Source organism: Chamaea fasciata, unplaced genomic scaffold (assembly GCF_029207755.1).
Source record: "Chamaea fasciata isolate MVZ Bird 193981 ecotype frontalis unplaced genomic scaffold, bChaFas1.0.hap1 SCAF_9, whole genome shotgun sequence".
Taxonomy (NCBI): Eukaryota; Metazoa; Chordata; class Aves; order Passeriformes; family Sylviidae; genus Chamaea; species Chamaea fasciata.
Genome location: NW_027094094.1, coordinates 17,524,294 through 17,541,392, shown reverse-complemented (window position 1 = coordinate 17,541,392; position 17,099 = coordinate 17,524,294). Strand labels below are relative to the sequence as shown.

Sequence of the window (17,099 nt, the reverse complement as noted above, 5' to 3'; positions counted from 1 at the left end):
GGTTGCTCAGACCACACATCCGTCCTCAAGATGAATACTTGTGCAGGACCTCCTCATAAACAACTGGAGACCACATATTGGCTCTGTATGGTCCCAGCAACCAAGCCATTAATTCAATCCCATTTCAGAGCTAGTGCTTTCCTTCTGATGACAACAGGACAACAGTGGTAATTTCTTTGAGGTCAAGACTAAGTGGTTCTCTTGGAAGGGATACCACACACGCCCATTATAAACCAGGGCTTTCTACTACAGTAAGATTTCAAGAGAGTTTGCTTTTGAAAGAGAAGATGTTTTTCCCGCTGTGTGAAATGTTGCCAACAAAAGTGAATTCAAGCCCATTATGCATGAAATTTAAGGGAGAGATTATGGATAAAATTAACTGGTCAGCTGCTAACTTCGTTTTTTTTGGGGGGTTTTTTTTTGAGATGAACACGAAAGCATCACTGGGCACTATGTTTTAAAAAACTGAAACAGAGAACAGTTATGTCAAAATCTATAATTAAGCATTAAATAACTGAAGAACGAGTTGTAGAATGTTTTCCGTATACCAAAGGAATTAAGAATTCACTCTCTATTATTTTAAAATTTTATCTGGCAAAATGTTCAAGATTATTTTATAACATGAATTACAAGTAGTTACTTTGGAAAGACTTTCAGTAGTTACTTAAAGTTCTCCACATTTTTTACTGTCAGAAAATTTCAGTCCACTCAATCAGAGAAACACCATATTTCTTGTTTTCTTTTATCACATCTTGCCAAATCTTATGTTTCAAAGTAAAGTTATTCTACCACTTCACACCTGCATTAGGAGCAAGCATATATCAGTAAAAGGAAGCATTTATAAAAAGAGACAAGGAAGGCTTCTCAATTCATAGCTTAGATAATACACATTTACAATATTCACATCAGCCAATTATCACCTGTATTTTCATATAATTGCATTTTGTGCTCACAATAAGTTAATTTAATTGAAGTTTGATCACAAAATCTTTTTAAAAGAAAGAATCTTACTGGAACACTTGAAGCAAAAGTTGAGGCATCATTCACTGAAGTAAAAGTTACAGCAAAGGGCATCTGGAACTCACCATGATTATTGCTGCTAATATTATTAACAGCATACAGCAGCATAATAATAAAATAAAGTACACAATACATACTTAAAAAGCTTTTTGAAGAGAAATCCTGGTACTTTGAAACCCTCTTCAAATTCAACATCACTTTCTTCAGAAAGTTCCTCAGCTGTTTGATGTTCTTTGTCCTCCAAACGTTCTTTTTGCCACTTCCTAGAGAGACACAAGGAATCAACATTCAATTATAGCATGGAAAAGACACTGTACGAAAATGATACTGAATTTCGATCAGGTAAAAAAACCAACAAAAACACATGCTCTGATGTCATGATTTAAAATAGTAATCCTTCAGAGGAGAGAATTATGCAAGTAAATGCTTGAAATATCTGATATATAAAGATATGTTATAAAAGCTACACGTTTTATAGGTAGCTACAATTTTCTATAAACAAAAAAAATTAATATCATGGAATCAACAGTTAACAGCATCAAAAAAACTGGCAACTTTAAACTCCTAAATATCCCTCCCCTTATTCCCCCCACCAAAATATTGATAAAGTTTAGGTATTCCAAAGCTCTTTTATTAATTTAACAAAATACTTAAATTTAAGTTCCTTCCTGTAGAGAAATGTGAAGCAGTGTATAATCTTACACAGAAGATTCAGTTGGAAACATCACCATCTTCAGGGCAACATGCTCTAAATCTGTAAAGCAGTCATTATTAAGAGAATGAGTTTTATTAAGTTTTGAAATTACAGTGTGATTGTGGTTTGCAGCCTCATCTTATTTGGACTCCAGGCAGCTTAGAGAATTACCTTCCTGTCCCATCATTCCCCCACTGCTGAAAACGTACCAAAGGATCTTCAACATTCCAACGAAGAGATGAACTTGTATTTCAGTGACCCAAACCCATCTGCCTCTACAGTAAAGTGTACTCTAGCTGGCTGTGTACTACTCAACCAACAGCACTTCACTGACAGTTTGGGTTTTGCTGGAATTCTCTCCTGGAAGTGCCATTTACTACAGGCACACTGAATGTGGTGGATAAACTGACAAAATCCCTTCAGAAATTCACAAGGTACACAACAGATTAAAACCATCCACATGCTATTTTGGATGCAGTGCAAAAGCAAACTTCCACTTAACGGTCTCTGCATGTCTGGCAAATTTGTTTAAGAATACTTGTGTTAGGAACAAGAGAACAGGGAAGAAGTTCAACACTTTATGCACAAGCAACACAGTCATATACTCATTCTCATGAAAAAAAAGCTAATTATGTGAGGTTTCTAGATGGGCTTTTCAGCAGGACCTTTTGAGAAAATACTTCAAGTCAGTCTTTCTGGAACTAGTCACAAACTTGGTATTGTTCTATTAACTCAAAATAAACATCACCATCTCCAAACACACACAGGTTACAATCACTGCCAAGAATTAAAGCACTGAAAAGCTAAGACAACACAATGCTGGTCAGGTTTAGAGGGCCAGTTTCACTGAAGCTTATTTTCATCTCTAAAGTCAAGATGTCTTCAGAAGCAAAAATAATGACGAAGAGAAAAAAAGAACATTTATGGGGAAAAATTAGATGAACAAAGACAGTCTCCAGTTTGCTGTTTAAAACTGATGATTTGTTAATGTTTATATAGGATTCTTTTATTTCATGACATGAAATCATGAATCCAAATAAGTAGTAAAAAAGAACTTACTAAAAACACATGAAGTGCCAGTGTTTTCCTTTATAAACCTATCCTAACAGGAATGGAAATCTCTATCTTAGACTAGAAGTCTGCTAAATTACAAAATTACACTCATGGTTTGGAGTCTAGCAGGCAGATAAGATACATTCTAGAGTCACAGCATAAGAATGCATTTATGTTTCTTCAGTACTACAATGTTATGATATCAGGCACAGAGGGTCTTACTTTTCTGAGTTCCAGAAAAAGGAATTCAAATCGACAAATGCTGATAGTCATTGCTTCAGACTGTATCACTACCGGAAGAGAGAGATGCTAGAACTTGATTATTTCATCCAACTGGGTTATGACACGACTCAAACCAAGGAAGGAAATTCCTACTTAACACACTAAAATCAAAACAACTACAGATTACAAAGTTTCCAAAGAGACATCTAGGTGAAACCCAAGCAGGGCAGTAATTTGTACAAGAGTTTGCTATTAATTTTGTGCTCCAACACGAATCCCCAACAGCCAGCACTGGAGCGGCAGCCTCCCCTGGGAAGGAGCAGATTGCCCTCTAGTGTGCACTGGGAAAAGTGATCCAGAAACAGGCAAGAGCAAACTCCGAGGTTAACTCGAAGCTGTCCAGGAATTTAGGTATTTCACCTCCATGTAACCATACATTTTCTTCAGGAAGCGTGATCCATATTGGGATTTCTCCTCAAATCATACATCTATAATTTGAATTAATAAATCCTGTACTTAATTTTCAAAAAAACCATTTCCTTTTTACATGCTCTGCTACCTCATTGAAGTACTACATCTCTTCCAAATGTCTAGAGGTTTTTAGGCATCAATCACCAGTTTAAAAAAACAGCAGCAACTTGTTACCACAAACAACTTTCAAAGTTTGAATAAGCTATTCAGTTTCTGAAAGGCTGTGAACTTAATGTAACGCACATAATTTAGGATATTCTACGCTGAAACTTCATTATTTTATTTAGAAAAGTGTGAATATCCAAATGACCGAAGCCATGGGAGGACAAACAAAATTTCCAAGATCAGGTCAGTCTATTGGTTAATCTAGTCTTGTACCTTTCCCTGGAAGTCAGACTTTGGAGGGAGAAACAGTGGCCATCATCTTTGACTTAAACACACAACAACTTACTGTCCATTTGGTAAATATATTCTTTACACATATCAGTTAAACATCATTAGTATGCCTAAACAATCAGAAAATACAGGCTTTACTATACTGCCAAAGTCTCTTTAAAACAGAAGCATGACCTTTGAGAAATTTGCCTTATATTGTCCATTGTCACTGACATAAATATAATTTTATACCTGAAAGTGAAGTATGAAAGCCATATATCATACAATTATATTTTTTCTTAATATAAGAATGTATTCAGATACTAAGCCCATTTCCCACTTACTGCAATACCCTAGAAAGAAATTCTGCACCCAAAACAGTAATGAGCACAATTTGACTTTTTTTTTAAAGAAAAATCAGTCAGGAACCAAGCTGAGTATTTAATATAGCTTGCATTTGTGAAGCACAATATGTTTTACATTTTATACAGCTAAGAATCCCTTACAGATTATTCTAATTTGCTAAATTGACGCATTCAGTATTGCTTTTTGATCTATCTTTTTATCGTCTATATGGGTGGATTTAATTGGTATGTTCTAACAGATGAAATACATGCAGTTAGTATCACAAGCCTCCATAAGTAAATTAAGACTGATGCAGACAATTACACACTTGAGTTTAGAATGAAAGGTGTACTTGGTGAGTGAGAGAAAATATATCTTCATTTGTGTCCTGGCTTTGTCACTTTAAAGAGCAGTAAGAATGTTTTTAGAAAGTATCTTTCAGGAAAGGTAGTATTTAATCCTTTTTTAATTTATAACTTTGAAACATGGAAAGATTCAGTAACTCAGATACATCAAAGAAAGTTAGCACATGAAAACTGATCTATGAAAACAAATTTAATTTAACACAATTTTTTTCTTCATGAATCAACTGCTTTGGATAGTGACAGTCAAAACTTCCTGCTACTCAACTGCCTGGATATCACTCGAGAGACAAGAAAAGAAACAGCTTTCCTAGCCTTGCCTCTGTGCACTTGACAGCAACAGAAGCCAAAACAACTGTATGCCATAAACTATACAGAACATACATGAAAACACAGATATGATACTGACCTCCCATAATAACGTGTAATAATAACAACGCGTAATTCCCTCCTTGAAGCAGCAGGCAGATACATACTGACAACTGGTATGGGAAGAGTGTAACTGTAGCTAAGGCTTATTCTGACTCCAAGCTATTAGCTTATACCGACACCATACTGGTGTCAATAATGCAACATATTAACTACATATAAGCAGAAAAAATTACTTTCTTATGCTTATGTTTGGCATTTTAATACATATCAAGGAAAACTTTAACTAATATAAACAAAATCTTGATACTTTGTGGTTTCCATATCTGCAAAGCTTGAGAAGAAAAAAAAAAAAAAAGTAGCAGTTTTCTTGTTGAGAAAAAAACAAAAAAGTTTTATTTCCTATACATTTTATAGGCATTCAAGGTTACCACTGTTTTGTGCTTCTAAGTAAAAGAAGTTGAAAAACAGGTTCATATTCATCCTTTCCATAGTCTTCATATAAACTGACAGTGCCATGACTTGATGTGCTGGTTTCGGATGAAGTAGCTAGTTTTCTTCACAGTGGCTGGAATGGGGCTGTGTTTTGGATCTGTGCTGAGCACAGGGCTGATAACACAGGGATGTTGTTGTCACTGCTGAGCAGGGCTCACACAGAGCCAAGGCCTTTCCGTGCTGCCACACTGGCGAGGAGGCTGGGGGGAGACACAGCCAGGACAGGTCACCCCAAGGGACCAAAGGGATATTCCAGACCAGAGGGCACCATGCTTAGCACAGAAAGTGGGGGAACAAGGAGGAAGGAAGGAACATTTGTAGTGATGAAATTTGTCTTCCCAAGTTACTTATCCAAGTTGGGGCCCTGCTCTCCTGGGGATGGCTGACCACCTGCCTCCCCAAGGGAAATAATGAATTAATTCCTTGGTTTGCTTTGCCTGCTTGTGTGGCTTTTGCTTTCTCTATTAAACTGCCTTTATCTCAGCCCGTGAGTTTTCCAGCTTTTACCCTCCTGATTGACCCCTGGTGGGGGAATGAGTGGCTGCGTGGGGCCTGGCTGCTGGCTGGGGTTAAACCACGACATGGAGCACTCCACTGGACAGGAGGGAACAGGTTTTGATCCCACCAGCTCCAATTTTGAACACTTCTAGACGAAGATGGTCACTACTGAGTATGAAACAGACACTAATAATATACCTGTTGACAGGGATCAAGTCTTGACAGGGATCAAGTCTCTGAGACATTCCAATACCATCCTAGAGACTGATTACCTAAGCCTCTGGGTTCAGCTGATAATAGCCAGCATGTTGGATAGCTAGGAATGACAATACACTAATTTTCAGTGAATATTCAGATTACCTATAGATGCATGACAGTATCCTATTTTCCTTACTCTCCAAAACCCTGATGTTTCCTGGTACTGTTCACTATTCCGGCACACTATGAATTCACCTTAGGCATTGACCTTTCAGAACAGAAGATTTTGTCAATCTGCATGTCTACACGGCAACATGGCTCCTGTAACAGTAACTAGAGAAAGGCTGGAACCACAAAAGAGAAAAAACCTGAAATTCCTGATATCCTAAGCTGATTCTGCATAGCTAAATTTTGCTTTTCCATGTTCCATTGCTCACACCTTGCTTTGAGTGACTAGGCAAACCTCTGGAAGTAGCCTTTAGAAGGACAGGGAACAGTCGGCTGCTCTCCTGCCTGACATTTCCTACAGACAACAGCTCCCGTTCTGACAAGAGTCTCTTGTTCTAGAGATCCACTGCAGTCATGCAGTTAGCTAATTATCATGCTTTAACAACATCAGTGTAGTTTCCCCTTGACACAGACCAATCTCTTGAAGCCCCATCTCCAAAAAGTTTTAATGTTAAGGAAACTCATTTTCAGTCTCTAAGAGTGCAGGACTGAATTCATTGCCAAGCACAAGACTAGATGTTCAGAAGAATAAAGTAATCCTGAAGGACTTTCCTCTGCCTTTCTCACGGGTAAAATATACCATAATCTCACCCATTCGTTTGCATTCAAAAGTAAAACTGACATGAAACAAGATATAAATGTAAGCAAATGACAGCATTTCTACAGCATTCTTAATATGTTTCTTAATTCACTACATTTTATTTTCTCATGGCATTTCCCATAATGAAGATTACCTGGGGGTGTCAGCATAAAAACATCAATGTGGACAGCTGCAGCTTAACAGCCACAATAACTGTAGCTATGAAATTTTTAAGAGATGTAGTGTTTTGGTAGCAATTACAGTTATTGATATTTCTGAAATTCATTTAGGCTTTTATTGTAACTTCAGTAACCAAAAGAAATGTAGTCTATGATATGACTTTGCTAAGGATAAATTGTTACAATCTTAACGTTATTAAAAAACGTTTTCAAAAAACACTTTTGAATGAATTTAAACTGTGAGTCATATTAAAACTTTCAATCAAAATAAATTACTCTTGATGAAAACACTGAATTAAAAATGATTTAATATTGGTCTACTTTAAATATGAAGAATACAGTTTTACTCAATAAAACAGTAAATATTTTACTGATTAAGAACAATTAATTTTTGTTAATGCATTTAATAGAAAATGTATTTCTTTTTGACCCTTTGGACATTGTTCAGATTAGCCTCTTGCTGAAATTTCTATTCAAGAGCAATAAACTATGCTTTAATTCTGAAAAGCAACATCCTGGGATTGCAAACCTATTGCCTTATATCAGTTCCTGATCTGGCTTTGTAACCTGAGATGTGAATGTGACGTTGGGCTCTTCCTATGTGAGATTTTCTACAACTGAGAGCACTTCTGCTACCAGAAGATACCTGTTCCTCCACAGCAACTCATGCTCTCACCACATCAGAGATGGTGTTTATACCTCTAGTTCCTGATTCCTTCTCTGACACAGCCTCATCTAAATCCATAAGATTTTATATTTTCATAGAAGTGTAAAATTTGAGTCTCCCAAGCATTAATCAAGTTCCTGTGCTACGGTTTATCACTGTCATCAATCACCCTTCACAGACAGTTCTTCCTTTCACTCTAGAGAAGCTGTTTTCAAGTTCCATGATTTTCTAGAGGACTATATAACTACCTGAAGGATATTCATTAAAGGTAACTAATAAAAGTACACATGCCATCAACAAGCTGAAGTTTATTACATGAAGCTAAATCACTATACTAGAAAAGAGACAACATGCCTGTGATCACCAACAAATAAGTTATAAAAATTTCATAAATCACAGAATAGCACAGGTGATCCACAAATAAGGACCTGTAACAACAAGAAAAATTTAACAGCAAAGTTCTTTTAATTAAGCTCCATGTGTGAATCCTTCTGGAAGGCTATCTATGATCCTTCTGACTACCTCATTGCCTTTACTTCAACACACTCTAGCAGTCTATAATATACATTGTCCTTTGCATCTTTAACATACTAATTTATTAGTATTACTAATGAAAATGTCTAGGACTAACCTTAGTCTCTGTTTATAATAGTCCACATCTCCATCATCTCTCCATCGTCTCACTTTGTGCTTCCCTGGTGTATGCTCTTCTTCCTCAGAGCTTGGAGCAAAGTCAGCATCACTTTCAGCTTCTTTAAAACTCTTCTTCACCAAATTTTTTCTTTTTCTTGATAAACTCTTAAGTTCATAATCAGAATCATTCTCAGCAAGAGAAGATGCCTGTTCTTCCTCCTCTTCTGCTGCTTCTGGATCGAAGAGCTCCTCATCAGGTACATACTCAGATTCCCCACTATCATCCCCTTGTTCCTGCCTGAACTTCTTTGCCTCAAGATATTTCTTTTCCTTTGGAATCCTGGCCTTTGAATGAATCTGAAGGGCATGCTTCTGAAGCTCCCTCAAGTGTTTTTTTAGGCGCTTATCTGTTTTTGAGAGGGCTTTACCATGTTTTTCCTCTGTGGCAGCTGCAGGAGCCACACACTGAGCATTTTTGCCTTGTACTTTTTTCTTTGCTCCTTTGTGACGGGATAACTTCCTTCTCTCAGATGACAGCTTAGCTTGGTCTGCCAAGTACTTCTCAAAATCAGATGCTTCGTTTAGTCTTAACTGTCGTGCCTTCCTCTCCGGCTTCTGAGGTATTTTAGTTCCAAATGGAGTCATCTGACCAGTTCGAATGAGCTCTGCCCACTCTGTTTCCTGTGCAGGCATAAGCATACTGCCAAGGGATGATGGACCAGGTTCTACAATAAGAGTCAGAACATACAGCATGCCTTTAACACCTTCTGTGTAACTAAAACACAGTTATACATACTATCAAAATGCAAATACTTCTGAAGCAACACACAGCAGCAAGAGGTACCATAAAACTGCAATTCCCAACAATACATGAACTCTAATGTATGACCTATGCAAGTCAATTCCACCCATGTCACCATGCTGAGTACAATAAACCACTGTGTTTCCATCTGCAGCAACACTGCCCATTTCAATTTTATTACTGATTTTTCAGTCCTACTCATAAGCTTGAAATTTGACATTTTGATTGCTACACCAGAACAGACAAAAATCTCACAAAACACAGGCTGTTCAACCATATGCCTAAAAAAAAACCCATCAAAAATAAAAACAAAAAACCCCAAAACCTGTCTTACTAGCCTACAATACTAATATGAAGATGATGACTTCTAAAGTTAGATGGCTGCACAGCACTCTGCCATAAAGAGCACTTTTAGGTGCACTTACAGTTACTCTACACAAACTGTAACTGGTGTTTGAAACCAAAGAGAAAGAAAAGCTCCTGAATTCAGCAAGCTGAAGGAGAATTCTGGCCTGAAATCTATTATTAAGGCCCAGAATTTCAAAGTAAGTCTATCAGAATTGCCAGCACAGCTTTAAATGCCCCACTTTAAAGCACTGTACCTATCACATGTTTAATGAGTAACAACAATGCATCAGGCATGAAAACCCCTCCATCTCCACCCCTTCCTACTGGAACTGCTCCATCTCTTCTCTTGGGCTCCACTCCCTTCTCAGTCAAATTTCAACACACTGGGTGCCTGAGTTTTGCTGCATGAGCCCTCCAAAGAAAATAGGATTTAAGATGCTTTTCTAATGAGAAAAGTTAATGGAGGCTTTGACTCCTTTAAGTGCTGTTGATCAGGAGAGACGCATGAGCTCTGCAAGAGGGGAATCTACTCCAGCCCCATGTGCAAGGGTCAAACAGCACAAAGTTTTTTCACCTCAGCAAATAACAATATAACCCAAAGGTGATGTGCAGACACCAGTGGGATCCAAACTTGCCCTGCAGAATACTGCAGGTTTCTGACTGTGGCCAAGCTTAGTTTGCAGAGAGCAGAGAGAAAGAATACCTAGTAAAACACTCAGGCAACATATATCCTGCTCTGCAAGAAACCTTATCTTTAATTTTAAAAATCACACTGCAGCCTGAAAAGAAGAAACACTTCCCCCTTCCATTTCTAGTGATACTTCCCAACAGTAAGAAAAACCAATTTTGTTAATGCTGATTGATAGCATCCAGCATATAAAATGTAATTCAATCATGATGTTAGTCATCTTTATCAAATTAGCTGTGAAAAAAATGTTAGAATTTCCAATTTATTAAGCCCAATACTCTAATGTGCCTTAGCCACCCCTACACAGCTGAACACAGATTAACATCCATTTTTTAAAACTTCCCACATGAATATGCCAGGATTTGCAAATCTGCAGGTGTACAGAATACGTGTCCTTAACTCTCTGAAAGACAACCACTGAAATTTATTTCCTTACTGGCAAAAATCTTACAAAACAGCTTCAGACAAAAAAAAGCCATTACATCAAAGCAGAAGACAACTTTCAGACTTTTCTTATACATACCTTCATCTTCTTCAATTTCAGTCTCATTCGCTTCCTCAGAAAACTCTGTTAAACCAAGTATTCCTTGAAGACGTTTTTGTTTTGCTTTTATCTTCTTCAGCTGTTGCTCCTTCAACAAGAATTATGTAAGTAATTTTACTTTTAATCTGCTTTATAAATTTGCTAACCTTTTAAACAACACTGAAATCAATATATTTGTAGTATTTTCAAATAATCTCATATTTGAATATTTACAGTATCACACTTGAGAAAAAAAAAAAAGTAGAAAAGAAGTGTCACTGTGATACCTGTAGGGCTCCATCCTACAAGAGACACACAATTTTGAGTGCATGATTATCTTACCATATGTGTATAGAAAGATCAGGCTGTTCACACACACAAAATTCATGTGCACACTGCATTTTTGTGTCCATTTCTTAAAGCCATTTTATGTGCTGATTCCAGTGAAGGAAGCCCATCAAAGCAGACTGCAGAGATGCACCAAGAATACCAAGACATTTGTTCATGACTGCAAGACTGGGTTCATGATTACTAAGCCACAAATAACAGCTCCAAGATTTACTAAGATTTATTCACCATCCCAGAAGTTTTGGAATGTTTTGTTACAAAGGAACTGAAATTGTAAATCAGTCCATCATCCTGATAGGTGTTTGGCCATGGTTAGTTCAGGAGTGGTCACAGTTAATTTAACAGCAAAAAATAAAAAGTGGAATGACTTCAAAAGATCAATGTTACAAATTACGTAAGAAGTATAGTTCATTACTACTATGAAAATCATTCTTAGCTAGTAATTCTTCTGTTACACCTTTTTTTCTGATTGTAATCCTCAACAGTATATCTAGTTGTGATGGTATGATTCCTAGATGTTGCTAAGCTTCATTTGTGGAACAAAACGTTACAAGCAGTAAAAGAAAATCACAGGCAAGGTAACCTTCACATTTGTAACTCTATGCTTTGGAAGTATTTCCTTACCTAGAAAGGCATACACTTCAGTAAAAAACCAAATTCATTGCAAAATTCAGGTTATTAGGAGAACTTTTATAGCTAATGGTTTTCAAAAGGAGATTTTTTCTTTCAATTCAAATATGGTTAACAACAAACTTGCAAGGAGGTCTGAACTTCCCCTGAACTAACACATGTGTAAATATCTTCAAGCAGTATGAAAACATACAGAATAGTGATCATTCTTTAATGGTAAGTCAAATTTAACATTTTTCTTCCTACTACTTCCAGCTACTTTTATCTAGTCCTTTGCCACTTCTCTGTACTGTCCCGATCACTCTCTTAATTGGCTAAATTATAAGCACAGTATTATCTAAGTTGCTGAAATCAGCAAGGTTATAAAACTACAAGTGAATGAGTCAGTGGCACATGACCTAAGACTGGCCTTCTGAGGGCAAAGAACAGTAAGTTTCACAGTCAGGTTTATCATTGGAGAAAGTACTAGGGTGAATTTCCAGCAGACAGTGAGCTGATCAAGGTGCTACATTCCTGAGCAGCAGAAGTTCCTCTTTTCTCAAATCTCTTCCCTATTCACAGCTGTAAAGGTCTATTGCCTACATTACCCAGCTGCCAGCTGGGTTGGCTCCACAGCTCCCTTAACTCATTGCTCTGGCAGAAAAAAGCTGCAGCAGTTTCTGACTAATCAATGAGTTAAAGAGGCTCACTGAAGAGAGATAGAGACTCTGTACTGACAAGATACAGATAAGGAAAGCTGGTTCAGGAAAAGAACACAGGGAAGGAATAACCGTGAGACCTGAGATTTAGTTAAACTACTGAATCATGCCCCAACAAGGCTTTGTCAACTCTCCAAATACTACTGTGAGGGTTTTAAATAAATTAATGCAAATCAATCTTCTGAACAGGTCCTGGAACACTGTTCAGTTTTATATCTTGTTCCAAAACTTAAAATTAAAAAAAAATCGGCACTTTAAATTCTTTAAATTAGTATGAAACCATTTCAAAGGAAATGAACAGCAATTCTAGACTGACTCTGAACTATATAATTAAGAATTATATCACAAAAACCAAACCTCAAGACAAAGTACAAACTAAGTATTGTAAACAGAAAATAACTGTAATCCAATTACCTTGTTATATTTTTGCCGTTTTACAGAATCTAGTTTTCTGCTAATATTTTTGTTGTCAGCAGCTTGAGGTGAAAGTTCCTCAATAATTTTATTTATATGTCTCAGAGATGTTGTACATGATCTGAAAAAATAGTAAGATTGCAATGAACTGGTAAATTCTAGAAAGTAAAACAGCATATTCTCAATTCAGACAATTTAAAAATTCCAGATTTACAGTAAGACTTAAAAAGGTCTAAAGGTTTGGAATAAGCATAACATATTAAAGCAACACTGGAAATACTAAACACTTTAAAAGGTTGTACATTGCAAAATATTTTTAAACTAAATTTTGCTAATAGTAAAATTCCAGAAGAACATAAACTGAACAACCACTGTAGTATTTAGTACTCAAAAGTTATAGTTGTGATGATGACAAGCAAGAGTGGCTGTCTTCATTATTCAAGGTAAACAAAACACAAACTAAAAATCTAAATGGGAAACCCTGTGTTTTCATTTTTTAAAATGGTTTTAGTGGTTTGATGCCATTATATAAGGAAATTCATTTGCAAGGAAGAAGGAACTGCCCCACCATCAAAAACAACAACCCCAGGTTTGTTAATTCATATATCAGAATACTTCATAAAGATACACAAATTAGAATCTCAAAGCATTATGAAAAAAGTCAAAGACAACTGTTCACAAGATCTGCAAAGCAGGTCTATTATTATCCCCCCCATATGCAAAGAAAAGCACCAAGGAAGCCTCAACTACTACCAGGGAGGAAATCTTTGGGCCACATTTACTTCCAGCTCTAATCTGAATTCTACCACTGTTATCCTTCCTAGGAGATATATTCTAACAGCTCCCCAGCAATCACTGCCATCCTCACTTCTCCATTCCTTTTAGCATTTTTGAATCATCCCCTTTCTTTCTCACTCTGCAGATGTGCTGCTTTGCAGTACACTATCCTCCTGCACAACTCCTAATTTTGGCTCTTGTTTCCTTTGCCCTGGAGTCTCTTGACACTCTCTTCTTCCACAAAACTTTAATTAACAGGACTCTGGAATTTAAACAGGATTTAACTTCAAACATTTTTATTCTCCTTTTTCTGCTTCTATTTGTGTCCATATTATAGAATAATGCAGCTTCTACCATGAACTCGGTGCCAACTACTCAAAAAACACTTGTCTGATTTCTTCTTTAGTCCTGCATTCACTGTGCAACAGGATTTTAAGGAATTCCATCATCCTTTACTGATGTCTAAGTTCTGTTAGTCCCTCTGCTCAAAGTCAGCTACACTTGTTAATTTTCTCAAAAATCCACTTTCAGATTCTCACATTACATCTTATGCAGACAAGGCTCTGCAAATCTGCATAAACCATTTGCATTCCCTCATGTAAATCTTCTTTTACAACTTGAAGTGAAAGGTGAAAACAGAGGGATAAGAAAAATCATAGGATGCTTCTGAAAGAAACACAGGAAAACATGAACTAATTAACAGTGCTGCACACCACTCTTTCAATAACCACATACTCTAATTGTAGTGGTTATGTTGCTCTAGTCTTCTTCTCAATACCACCTTACTCCTTACGTTCTTCTGCTCCACAACACCTGAAATTAGATTTCAGTGTTGTAAACTTACTTAATTTCACATCCCCACATCCAAACCGGAAAATGAATGAAGTGCATAGAATTAAGACCTACAGCACTCTAGTCTTGTCTAAAGACATCATTAATACAGTACAGTGAAACATACACAGGCAGAATAATTTACCTGCAACAGTTCACACAGTAACTCTACAATGAGACTAGGAACAGAAAGGGAGATCAAACACTGAAAGATTACTGGCTCCTATTCCTCCAAGTCTTCTACTATTAATAGTATCAATGTTACTTAAGCATTTGATTCTTTTAAGGTATCATTAAGTATTTCTTACAAACACTTGTGATAAGGCTGTTTTGGTTGTAGGACATTCATGAGATGGAGTCATCCAAGTTACAGAAGGAATATAACTCAAAGCAGACGACCCCACGAAAGATACAGAATTGGGGAAGTGACACTTCTTCTGACTGCAACTTTGAATAACAGAGTATAATGCCGTTCTCCACTGCCCAGAAAACAGATGCATCTTGGTGAGGTAGGAGACAATGCAGAAAAAGGAGATGCACGCTACTCTGCTGCCTTGATGCATGACTAGATAAGTCAAGTAAGAGCAATGAAGCATTGTCTGATGTGAAAAATATTTTCTTCATTTTTAAAAGGTGAGTAACTCCCAAGAGAACATGTGATCAAGCACTTTCAAAACATCTTTTCCTCTTTAAGATTTTAAAAACATGAGATACCAAGTCTCATTAGATTGTCAGTAGCAGAAAGGAACAGTAAGAAAAAACACAGTTTACCTTAAATCCTCCAGTACTGACTCATACTCTTTAGATGCATTAGCTATTTTTGCTGCTTTATTCGCTTCGTTAATTGCATTATCTACTTGCTGAATAACTCCTCGCTCCAACACGTCCTGGTCATAGACATCAACTCCTAAATCTTTGAGCTCAGCAGCATGTGCACTACATGAGACAGACTGAATCTGCTGCCTGTTGATTTGTAAAAGGGGATGTCCTCTTCTGGGCACCTCCACAGGAACAGCCGTGGAAGTGGAAGCCTGGCAGTCAGTGCTGGGAATTCCGTTAGTATCACCCACACCGCTGTCACAAATGCCATTTTCCTGTTCAGTTCCCAAGCCCTCGTCATTATGCAGGCAAGCATTGCTTGAAGTAATGGCCGACTCTTGTTCTTGGATACTGTCTGGCAGGTGACTCTTGTGTGTTGGCATCCTCTGCTCAAAGGCAACAAAGGAGAAGCACATTATCATAAGGACATCCACACATACAAAGCTCCTCATGAAGACTGTGGTGCCCCAAAAAGTAAGCGAACCAATAAGTATGTTTATGATAAATTCTTGTTTCAAAACACCTGGTAGTCTACTTCTCCTTTCGTCCTCCCTGCAGAGGCATCTCCACACCAACTTCCACAATCAAAAGAGTGGCCAAAGCCTCTCAGAGACAACTATGTTTAACCCTCCTGGAAGACGTTGACATGAAGACAAATAACACAACGTGTAAAAATTACTCTCCTTGCCAGACAGTGAACTCAGTCGTGTGTGGAAATGGTCATCCTCCAGAAGACTGTGACATAACAAAAACATACGCAACCTAACATACCCAAACCTAAAAAAAACCAACTTTTGGAAACAGGTTAAGACTTGCCTTTGAAAGCACTAATGAGTGTAGCTGGCCGCAAGCTTTAGTTTGACAATTCAGCTATAAAGTAGAGCATAAAGCATCTCAGTTCTCAGGAAATTAATGCTGGACTGACTTAGAGAGGCAAGCCTGGAGTTGGTGTGTTCAGCTACCTCTCCGAGCACGGCAGCCCACGGATCTCAGTCCCACCTCACGGCTTTCGCCCACCCGCTCGGAACTCGCACAAGGCTCGGTCCTGCATTCAGACAACAGGTACCGCACCACGCCCGGCCCGCCCCTCCGGGGAACCCCGGGGCCCTCCGCCCCGCCCGCCCCAAGCCGTGCCCGGGCAGCAGCGGAGCTTCACCCACCTCTGCGTGCGAGCGAGCGCGGGGCTGGGCGGGCCCGCCGGCCCAAGGCCGTCTCCGCCACGGCGGGCGGCAAAGCGCGGCTGGGACGGGTACGCGCGGGGCTCCGGCTCCCGCCGGGCTGTGCCCAACCCGCGGCCCCGCGGCGCAGCGGGAGCGGCAGCGGCACCGCTCGGGCCGGGCCGCACTGCCCCGACCGCCACGGCTCCGCCTCTGCGCCTGCGCGGGACCGCGCCGCGCCGCGCATCACTTCCGCAGCGGCGGGGCCAGCGCGGCGCCTGCGCGGAGCGGCTGGTGTTGCCGGCAGGGGCTCCGCTGGTGACAGCAGCGGGGGCGACATGTGTGACAGCAGCGGGAGCGACATCTGTCCCCGGGATCCCGCCGCTCCCTCTGCCTGTTTACCCCAACCTCTGTCTCCGCATTTCAGCGTCGTGAAACTCCCGCATCCAGCTCCCCCCCCACTTTGGGCAGCAGAATTGAGTTTACTTACTGGCAGCCTTGGTCCGACTGTGAGAGGATGAATATATAGCAGAACACATAGATATTAACGAATAATTCCCGAAAATGTTAATGGCTTTTTTTTCCCCGGCTTTATTCTGAACTACAATTTCAGGTCCTTGACGGAAGATGTTCCTTTTCCATTACCTTATTGCTGCCTTGTAAGGTCTACGAGTC

General features: G+C 38.7%; 1 protein-coding gene across 2 annotated transcripts in view; it reads right to left on the bottom strand.

The window, feature by feature from the left end:
- The window catches only part of ERCC6 (ERCC excision repair 6, chromatin remodeling factor), a 43,362-nt gene extending 26,738 nt beyond the window's left edge, over positions 1-16,624 (bottom strand). Inside the window, exons 1-6 of one of the 2 annotated variants that reach the window (XM_066191258.1) lie at positions 16,428-16,624; positions 15,220-15,653; positions 12,841-12,961; positions 10,751-10,859; positions 8,388-9,114; positions 1,158-1,283 (exon numbers count right to left, since the gene is read on the bottom strand). In XM_066191258.1, the coding sequence (XP_066047355.1) occupies positions 1,158-1,283; positions 8,388-9,114; positions 10,751-10,859; positions 12,841-12,961; positions 15,220-15,650 (1,514 nt within the window). In that variant the 5' untranslated portion in view covers positions 15,651-15,653; positions 16,428-16,624. Of the gene's footprint in view, positions 1-1,157; positions 1,284-8,387; positions 9,115-10,750; positions 10,860-12,840; positions 12,962-15,219; positions 15,720-16,427 lie in introns of those variants that run through there. The other variant, XM_066191257.1, reaches the window with a different exon arrangement.
- Positions 16,625-17,099: the final 475 nt, after the last annotated feature.